This window comes from Colobus angolensis, unplaced genomic scaffold (genome assembly GCF_000951035.1).
Source record: "Colobus angolensis palliatus isolate OR3802 unplaced genomic scaffold, Cang.pa_1.0 Scaffold322, whole genome shotgun sequence".
NCBI classification, from domain to species: domain Eukaryota; kingdom Metazoa; phylum Chordata; class Mammalia; order Primates; family Cercopithecidae; genus Colobus; species Colobus angolensis.
The window spans coordinates 1,520,333-1,530,827 of NW_012116511.1; the positions used below are offsets into that span (position 1 = coordinate 1,520,333).

At 43.0% G+C, this 10,495-nt stretch overlaps 1 protein-coding gene across 2 annotated transcripts in view; it reads left to right on the forward strand.

Annotated features, from left to right (window-relative positions):
- Window positions 1–1,489: 1,489 nt before the first annotated feature.
- Window positions 1,490–10,495, forward strand: part of ARHGAP18 (Rho GTPase activating protein 18) — a 141,637-nt gene continuing 132,631 nt past the window's right edge. For both annotated transcript variants that reach the window (XM_011951652.1, XM_011951653.1), the window contains exon 1: window positions 1,490–1,692. In XM_011951652.1, the coding sequence (XP_011807042.1) occupies window positions 1,580–1,692 (113 nt within the window). In that variant the 5' untranslated portion in view covers window positions 1,490–1,579. The remainder of the gene's footprint in view (window positions 1,693–10,495) is intronic.

Genomic DNA, 10,495 nt, shown 5'->3' on the forward strand with positions numbered 1-10,495 from the left:
TAAATTTCAGATACTTCTAGAGTATGTAAGGAGGAAGAAATTATTTTTCATGACTGTTTTAAACAATGAAAAGGTATAAGCAATAAGTTTATGTAATGATGGAATTGAAAGCTTGTTCACGGGGAATTCTAGATAGTTGGATGAATCATAAAAATCTAAAAAAAACTTCAGACTACTGGGTATGTCAAAGAGAGTAGAAGCTGGGCGTGGTGGCTCATGCCTGTAATCTCAATATTTTGAGAGCCTGAATCAAGAGGATTGCTTGAGCCCAGGAGTTCAAGACCAGCCTGGGCAACACAGTGAGATCCCCCCTCTCCACAAAGCATAAAAAAATTAGCTGGGCGTGGAAGTGCATGCGTGTGGTCCTAGCTATTCGGGAGGCTGAGGCTGGAGGATTTCTTGAGCCCGGGAGGTTGAGGCTGCAGTGAAATATGTTCATCGCTGTACTCCAGCCTGGGTGACAGAGTGAGACCCTGATTCAAAAACAAACTAAAAATGTGATTTTTTGTTTTTTTGGAGGGGGTATGGAGAGAAAGAACAGAGTTGTCTTTTATGTTTATGATAACTTTTGAACTTGTTTCTTAATCTGCAAAACAAAGAACAGCATACTGGTGATAAAAAAAAAAAAAAAAAGGAATGTAGCCTAGAATTCTGGCACTAGCAACCGTGTTATCTTAGTGAAGTTACTTAACTCGTCCCTCAGCCTTACTTTCCTTGTGTTATGTATAACACAGATGATAGTGATACCTATTTTGTAGGGGGTGTGTGTGTGTGTGAGAGAGAGAGAATTGAATGGAATGAGATAATACATGTGAAACACCGGTCCATGAGAGCTTGGCATATAGTAGGTGCTCAGCAAACGGCAGGGACTTCTTTTGTTCTCAGCAATAACACTTAACAGAGCATTGGTATGTCTATCCCTTTTTGGTACTGAAAAATATTTTGATAAGATGTGTATTTGAGATTGGCTTTATGTGAAAGAAGACGACATTCCAGGACACACAATAATTTTTATGAGGGCATTTTCAACTGGGCACAAGGATCAAGCCTTTCTCGTCGTCTGGATTGCACAGTTTTGCCGCAGGTTTGTTGTTTTTTACTGTGTTTTTAACGCTGAACATGAAGGGATTAAGAAATGCCTTTAACTCATGTTACATTAAGTAGCAGAAATTATCAGATAGAGGAATTGGAGAGGGGGAAAAAAAGGCTCGGTAGTAACTCATGGCTTCCTAAGCAAGATGGCATGTAGTTACAGTTTTGAGTTGAATATACATTCTGGCAGTTTAATCTGGTCAGACTAACTTGGGGGTAGGTGCAACCCGTCGCTTCCACCCTTCGCCTCCTTTAACCAAAGCCGCCCAGAGTGCAATTGCCCAGAGTTTAAACAATGCTGTGAGTTGCAGCTTCTAATTGGAGAGGCAGGAAGCCCTTCCCTGGACAGACCCCGCCCCTCCCCGTGCGAATCACCAGCCTGCGGGGAGGAGCTGGCCAATGCTAATGAGCGAGTTGCCAGGCGAGACAGGAACTTCTTTCCCCTTCTCTGTGTCAGGATCGCAGAAATTATGCCCCTTCTCTCACCATGAACTGGCTCTCCAGTTCCCAGGGAGTGGTGCTAACAGCCTACCACCCCAGCGGCAAGGACCAGGCCGTAGGGGACAGCCATGCAAAGGGAGGGGAGGAAGCCACCTCGAGGTAAGCCTTTGGAAGCTGAAAACAAAACCAAACCCTCTTACCTGCTCCAGGGAAAAAGTGACAGGGAAGTTGGCGTGGGGAGAAGGGAGTTCCATCTGCACGTCGAACCTAAGCTCATGCAGCAGCAGTAGCAACGTTTGGCGTGATTTTTATGTACTTTTCATCTCACCTAGTCCAAGTGTGAAATAACCCATATGATTACTGGTGAAGACGGACAAGAAGGAACTGGGGAGAGGACTGTATGGGCTGTCAGACTAGGTGTTTAGCAGGTGCATTTGCACATGCTGAAAGATCAAATAGGTGTATCTGAAACACTTCCTTTCCCATGAAATGGAATTCTTGAATGGGCTGAAGGCACTGCCACTGGAACTGTTCGCTGGGAAAGTCTGCCAAAAAGCAGGGAGGCTGTTCACTGTACTGTACAAGCTGTTGTTGTTAGAGTGTTTTTTCCCCCCCTCTCTTTGCTGAAAGCAAATCTCTTAGGCAGAAAGCCCAAGACACTGGCCTGTGGCAATATGTTTCACATTCTTTTGTGTATGTGGATTTTTTTTCCCCCAGGCTTTCAAAAAGGAGTTTTTGTCAGGAGATAGCACTCTGCTGCTGGAGTGAAATGTGGTTAATGTTAAATCACTTTATAGGCAGAGAGGGCAAGTGTTCTATAGACCACTGAGGCACAAAGGGTACCTTTCTCCCTGTCTGTGTACTTTGTTCTTGTTCCGTTTCCTAAGAGCTTTTTTTTTTCTCTCCTTAATGACCTTCTCACTAGCTGAACATTTTTACCTCTATCAAGATATAAATCATAAATATTGGCCTAGAAGATTGTAAGAAGCAAATACTAACCTAATAGCCTAGAACACTAAATTAGTTATCAGTAAGCACATTTCCTCCTCAATGCTTAATGTGATAATAAAACCTTCTTTGTTCTTATGTGACTTATGCCTGTGCCTTAAGCTGAAATAATGCTGCCTTTCATTTGTTTTAAAATCCCCAAATATGAGGGAGGGAGAAAAATCAAAGGAATGGCTGTAATACTTGATGTTAGACTCCCAGCTGACCGGAACTGTTTCTCACATAGCATCCACAGTATGTATTTCATTGAATGAATTCATTTCCAAAGATGAAAAAGATTTGCTGCTTGTGCCTTAGCTGTGTTACCATTTCATTGTCCATCATTTTAAATGACTTAATGTTAAATCATTAAATCAAGAGATCTTGAAGTGTTTTCATCCATTTTTCTGTAATGTATTAGTAATTGTTAAGCATTAAGCAGCCTGCAACACCAACCCCATACCCAACCATAACTTACTTGGATTCCACATGTCAGTCAAAATTGCCAGAATTATACAAGCACAGGACATTCTCCAATGACTTTAGGCTGGGATGGCCTAAGGATATGAGCAGAATCTTGGATCTTGATTGTGAGAATGGAAAGGACCTTAAGGACTGTGAGTCCAAACCTCTCATTTTCACATAGGACTCAAACCCCAGGGATTAGTGAAGTTTTTGGAAGGTCTGAAGTTCTAGGCCTTTGTCTGGGGCTGCATCTCCAGTTCTGGATACTCATTATTCTGTATTTGCAGTGTGGGTGACCCATACTTGAGTGGGTTGAGAGAACAAGAGAGGATCAGACCATTCTCTGCCTAGGCTGAAGCAGAACCAAGAGGCACCAAGGTGGCAGAGTGGGCAGCTGCCCACACAGCAGGTGCCCTGTGTAGGGCCACAGCTCCAGGTGGGCTTCTTTGCTGGCTGCCATGTAGCCTGCCCATACCAGACCCAGCTTCCCACCACTGAATTAGTTCTAGGGATCGTTACTGATACTGACCGGAGAAGATGGGAGCCTGGTTTCAGGGCAGGGAGGAAGGAGGAAGGAGGGAGGAGGGCTAGTCTTCACTGGCTTTTACCCTTAAGGAAGGGGTAGCGAATCAGATAAACTTGTTGTTGTTTTGAGAGACTGCCCTGTTTATCCTGGAAGAATTGAGATACTGTAATTGATATGGGGGAGGGGATGGATAGAAGGAAGGAGGATTTGAAGGTGGGATGGGGTCAGTGGTGACTACGTAAGAATGGTGATGGTGGTTCGGGGTGGGGGTGAACTGGACTTTGGCTTTGGCTGGGTTGGTCAGGTGATGTTTTAAGCACTGGGAAGCTGCTCCAAGGTGCAAGGTTGATGGTCGATGCCTATTTAAAGAAGTTCTCCAAAAAGTAAAAACAAAACAAAACTCTTAAAAAGAGGCTATAGTAGGCTGGGTGTGATGGCTCACACTTGCCGTCTCAGCACGTTGGGAAGCTGAGGTAGGTGGATTGCTTGAGCTCAGGAGTTAGAGACCAACCTGGGCAAAAAAAAGACCCCCCCCAATTCTCTACCAAAAATCAAAAACACACACACAAACTAGGCATGGTAGCACATGCGTGTGGTCCCAGCTGCTCAGGAGGCTGAGGTGGGAGGATCACTTGAGGCTGTGGGGGCAGAGATTGCAGTGAGCCGAGATCACGCCACTGCACTCCAGCCTGGGTGAGGGAGCGAGACCCTGTCTCAAAGAAAAATAATAATAAATAAACTCAAAATAAAAGCTAAATTAAATTCTGCATTTCCTCCTACCCATTTAAAAGTTATAGGAGAGAGCATGGAAGTATAACTTTTCTTACCACAATATTTTGTCTGTAAATAATATGTTCTTTGAAATATTTAATCCAATATTTAGTTTCATGAGATGAATTCATGCCTTTATAATGCCGTTTATACGTATGTATATGACTTAGCATATGACTTAGCGTATTTATTGAAAAGTGTTTCTTTTTTTTTTTTTGAGATGGAGTTTTGCTGTTGTTGCCCAGGCTGGAGCACAATGGTGCGATCTCGGCTCACCGCAACTTCTGCCTCCCAGGTTCAAGCTATTCTCCTGCCTCAGCCTCCAGAGTAGCTGGGACTACAGGCGTGCACCTGTAGCTACCCAACTCCTTAGCTACCTAAATGGACTGATGAGTGAGATATTTTTATGCCTTCTCTGAATAAATGTATGGCATTCATCACGTAAGGTCTTATTGACCCAACTTGCCATTGGTATTGGGTAGGCAGAACCAAGAGGCACTACACAGGGGTGACATAAACCCAGAAACCCTGGACTCTGGGGCCAACTTGTCTGGGGTCACATCCCGACTCTCTCATCCATTAGCAGTGTGACCTTGGAGGAGTTATCTCTCTACCTATAAATTGAACTTCATAATATTACTCACCTCATTAAGACAGCTGAGTGGGATGAACTCTGTCGAGCCCATAGAAGAGTGTCTGGTTTGTAGCTAGCTGCTTTTTTCTTTAATACTAGGTAAAAGGAAAGAAAGTATTGAGTGCTAATTTTGTGTGTTTTTTTTTTTAAGTAGAGTCGGGGTTTCTCCATGTTGGTCAGGCTAATCTCGAACTCTTGACTTCAGGTGATCTGCCTGCCTTGGCCTCCCAAAGTGCTAGGATTTTAGGCATGAGTCACTCTGCCCAGCCTGAAAGTGTGTCAGTTTTAGCCTAGCCATACCAAGTCTTTTTTTTTTTTTTGAGACAGAGTCTCACTGTGTCACCCAGGGTAGAATGCAGTGGCGTGATCTGGGCTCACTGCAACCTCCGTCTCCCAGGTTCAAGTGATTCTCCTGCTTCAGCCTCCCAAGCTGCTGGGATTACAGGCAAGTGCCACCACTCCTGGCTAATTTTTGTATTTTTAGTAGAGACGGAGTTTCACCATGTTGACCAGGCTGGTCTCGAACTCCTGACCTCAGATGATCTGCCCACCTTGTCCTCCCAAAGTGCTGAGACTACAGGCATGAGCCACTGCACCCGGCTCCAAGTCCTTTTTTGTTACCATTTGGTCTTTTGAAAAGCTGGGATAGTAGGGAATTAATATTTTTGGAAGTAATTTGTTAGCTAAAATTTTCTCCATTCCATTATCCCTCTTTATCAGAAAACATTCATTGAATGTCAGATTAAGGAATTCCTCCCACTCCTGGTTACAGCCTCTCCCTTTATAGAGTTCTGTTTTTCTTTTGAATGTTTCCTCATCAAAACATGAGGATTTGAAGAAATATATTAACATTAGTTGTTATGGCTGACTTGTACACAGTTGAATGTTTCCAAAGGAAACCACTTTTTTATGAGTAGCTATATTTATAAGACTTTGTTTACTTGTTTTTCAAGCAGGCTTCTTAATATTTACTTTAGAAAAGAATTTTTTCAAAGAATATTGCATTTTGTCTATTCTTACTGTTCTCCTTTGACTTTCCCATTTTAATGGTTGTTTACTTTGTGTATTTTTTGCTAATATTTTAATATGAACATCAACCTTTTTTATTGGGCCTTTTAACTCCTTAGCTACCTAAATGGACTGATGAGTGAGATATTTTTATGCCTTCTCTGAATAAATGTATGGCATTCATCACGTAAGGTCTTGTTGACCTAACTTGCCCACTGGTATTGGGTAGGCAGAACCAAGAGGCACTACACAGGGGTGACATAAACCCAGAAACCCTGGACTCTGGGGCCAACCTGTCTGGGGTCACATCCCAACTCTCTCATTCATTAGCAGTGTGACCTTGGAGGAGTTATCTCTCTACCTATAAATTGAACTTCATAATATTACTCACCTCATTAAGACAGCTGAGTGGGATGAACTCTGTCAAGCCCATAGAAGAGTGTCTGGTTTGTAGCTAGCTGCTTTTTCTTTAATACTAGGTAAAGAAAAGGAAAGAAAGGATTGAATTTTGCAGGATATGGAATATTCTCCCTTGTTTCAGAAGCATTTTTCTGAATATCATTTTGTTATGTGTTAAGAAACCTGGGCATGATCCATATGCTTAAAAAATGACGTATTTGAGAATGAACCATAATGTAAAAGTTTAGGCCTTTGAAGTTTGAAAGACCTTGGAAATATTATCTTGATCCATAGCACCATTTATGATTTGAACTGGTAATAATTGCCTATACTAGGCCTTTCTTGGGGGTATTGATGGGCATTGAGGTCTGCAAATATTGACTCTATGGCAAGATAGAATGTGGGTGGATCCTCTTTTGGCAGCTGGACTCACTCCTGTCTCCATGCTTTCTTCCTCTTCTTAAAACTACTACTGCCCAGCATGCCAAATGTTAAGAGGGCTATCATCTTGATAAGCTTATCTCAGTTCTTGACTTGTTCATGTCTCACCCATTCCTAGGTTCTGCAAGCATAATCATTCAGTCATTCCACATATAAGAGCTCTCTTTTACTGTGTATCAGGCAGTTGTTTAAATACTGGGGTTGTAATGGGGGGAAATAAACCAGACAAACACCTGCGTGCAGGGAGGGTAGCCTAGAGGGAAAAAAGACCTGAGCAGGTGACAAGTGAGCCCCAAATATCTAGGGGCAAAAATCAGAAGAAGAAGAGCTTTTAAGGCAGGTAGTGGGTAGGGAGTGTAGAAGCCTTAAGCCTAGATAGAGTAAGTCTGAAACCAAATACCCAGAGAGCAAAGAGCCCTGCATGGCTGCAGGGGTCAGGGTAAGGAAGAGGGAGGAAGAAGAAAGCAAGGTGTGAGTTGATAACCTTATAGAACATTTGAGGACTTGGGTTTTTGCTGAAAGAAAGATGGGAAGCCGTTGAGGGAGTGGGTTTTGAGCAGTGGAGGAAGAGAGCACATTTAAAAGGTCCCTGTGGCTGTTATATTGATTATAGAGTGTAGAAGCAGTGGTACTGCTCAAGAGGTTAAGGTGGTGGTGGTTTGGGCCAGGGTTTCAGTTGTTTTAGTAATTAATGGGGTGAGCAGCGGAGTCTTTTGACGTTAGAGCCTGTAGGAGATGGACAAATGAGAATACCTGAAGATTGTTGCAAGGTTTTTGCCCTAAGAAACTTGTAATGTTAAAGTGATCATTAATTTAGATAGGGAAGACTTGCAGAGGGGTATAAGGGGGCTGGGGCAAATTGAGCAAGACATGAAGCTCAGTTTTTTGTTTGTTTGTTTGTTTGTTTCCAATACTGAGTCTCGCTGTGTCACCTAGGTTGGAGTGCAATGGGTGATCTTGGCACATTGCAGCCTCCACCTCCCAGGTTCAAGCGATTTTCGTGCCTCAGGCTCCCCAGTAGCTGGGATTACAGGTGCCTGCTTCCATGCCTGGCTAATTTTTGTATTTTTAGTGAAGATGGGATTTCACCATGTTGGCCAGGCTGGTCTTGAACTCCTGACCTCAAGTGATCTGCCTGCGTCGTCCTCCCAAAGTGCTAGGATTATAGGTGTGAGCCATCATGCCTGGCCTGAAGCTCAGTTTTGAGAAACATCTTTTTGAGATAAACATGAAAAGAGGAACATGGCTGGCTATCTTGATTAGTTCAGTGTTTTTACACGAATCTTCACAGGATTTTAAAAACCTATGTAGTATGCCATTAAAAAAGTTTCCGCATTCTGAATTTGTATATTACCTGATGGTGTGTGTGTGTGTATATATATATTTTGTTGTTGTTGTTGTTGGGGAAAAGGAATGGTAATGAGTTTTTATAATGCAATTATGTAATATGTAAATTTTATTTTTTCTAACCTTAGCTTCTAAAGCGTATTTCCTCATTCTAATTTCATAGAATTTAGTGACTAAATGGATTTAAACCTGTCCATGGGGATAATTGTTTTCCGGATCAATCTATTCTTCAATTTCGTGACATAAGGGTCCTTTGTAAAGACATTTTCTTCACTGTAGTTTAAAAGCCCTAACCATAGTTTCTTCTTGAATTGTTAGAGGTTGCATCCAGTGTCCAGCTGGGGAGGTCTTATGTTCATTCACAGACGTGATATTTGCCTTTTGATTCCTCTCATTGACAAGACCTGTGGTTTTTGTGGCCTATTAAAGTTATAATATCTTCATAGAACTTTTAATTAAGTTTATGCCTTTCAAATATAAGGATTTAGAAATTATCAGAACCATCCCCACCCACCCCCTCCTAGAGAAACTTGCTGAACATTTGCCTTGTTGTCCACGGCACATTTATTACTTCTGCATTGTACAATTGCACTGTGCTCCCTTGTCTCTTCTAAGGGGGGCTCGCTCTCATATTTTATGAATTTCCTAATATTTTGAGTTCTATCAGTATTTATCATACTTCTACAAGTGTTGAAGCAATAAAGACTCATAACAATTGATGCATTTAATGATGCACGTGATTGCCACTGGACTGCATGGGTGTTAGGCTTAAATCACTTTTGATAATTGGACCTATTGCCAGAACAAATTATCTGTTTCACTCTTCTTTTTTAATTCCCTGCTGGCTGTAAACATCTGTCTCATATTAGAAAGAGAACCCAGCATCCTAGAGGCGAAGACTGCCCCTGGCCACAGGGTCAGTTCCCTCTCTACTCCTTGCTCACGAATCTGTAAGGTCCATGCCCTGTGGCTGTCTTCTTTCTCCTGCCTCCTCTTCTTCCTCCTTCCTCTTCTTCTTCTTCTTTTGTTTGTTTTGGAGATGGAATCTCGCTCTGTTGCCAGGCTGGAGTGCATGGCGCAATCTTGGCTCACTGCAACCTCTGTCTCCTGGGTTGAAGCGATTCTCCTGCCTCAGCTTCCTGAGTAGCTGGGATTACAGGCATGTGCCACCACACCTGTCTAATTTTTGTATTTTTATTAGAGACAAGGTTTTGCCATAGTGGCCTGGCTGGTCTCGAACTCCTGACCTCAGATGATCCGCCCGCCTAGGCCTCCCAAAGTGCTGGGATTACAGCTCTGAGCCACTGTGCTCAGCCCTGCTACCTCTTCTTGATTCTGCTCTGTCCAAAAGCCCTGAGAAGGCTGTCTCATCGTCGTAGTGGTGTCACTGTGGCGAGGCCCGTAGGTGGTGGGTCTCAGTGGGAGTCGTTAACAGCATGGACCACCCCGTATGTTTGGGGCTGCTAGACCAGGTATGACAACAGTCCTCTCCTGAACTCTGCTCTAGGTGCCCTCTGTCCTGTGCCCACCCTTTCATTTCATACGACTGCTTTGAGAAAGATGGTTTGTTCTAAATGTTTTATTTAGTTGATATTTAATGGGCTTTTTATTTTCTTTTGATTAAAAAGGGATACAGAATAAGACATCTCATTATTTGAGGAGAGTGGGGATGGGTCAGGGTATTGGGCATGGATTAGGGCAGGAGGAGCAGAAGGGATGTCTAGATCTTTCTGAAGGCACATTCTTTTGACGTCCATGTTTGTTTCTGTGAGCTGGCCAGGTTTATCCTTTTTTTTGCAAGAAATAAACAGAAACCATGGAGACCTGTGTGACCAGTTACTACCTGTGGTTTTTTCCCATACTCAAGTCCACTAAGTATCTGAATTTCTGTGTTGAAAAGAGTATGGCACCTCATCTCCTTTTCCTATGCATTTGGTAGAAGCTTTTTGGCTGTAAAGAACACTGAGGTTTCCTTATGGGAAATGAGGTTTATTACAGGGATCTGGGTCATAGGAAAAGGAGGCATCTCTTCTTCCCTCAGCAACTGGTCGTGTGAGGACACTCGTGGCGTTTCTGCTCTCTTGGAGACTCTCGATCCTTTTCTAACCGCTGGTTTTCTAATCTCATCATTTCAGCTTGAGCTTTTGGCTCCTGATGGATGCCCAGCCTGGTTACCTCCTGAGTCATCTTACATTTCATAGCTAACTGACCCATCTCTTTGTTTCCTAATTTCGCTTTTTTTTCTTTCTTTCTTTTTTTTAAGACGGAGTCTCGCTCTGTCGTCCAGGCTGGACTGCAGTGGCACGATCTCGGCTCACTGCAACCTCCGCCTCCTGGGTTCAAGTGATTCTCCTGCCTCATCCTCCTGAGTAGCTGAGATTACA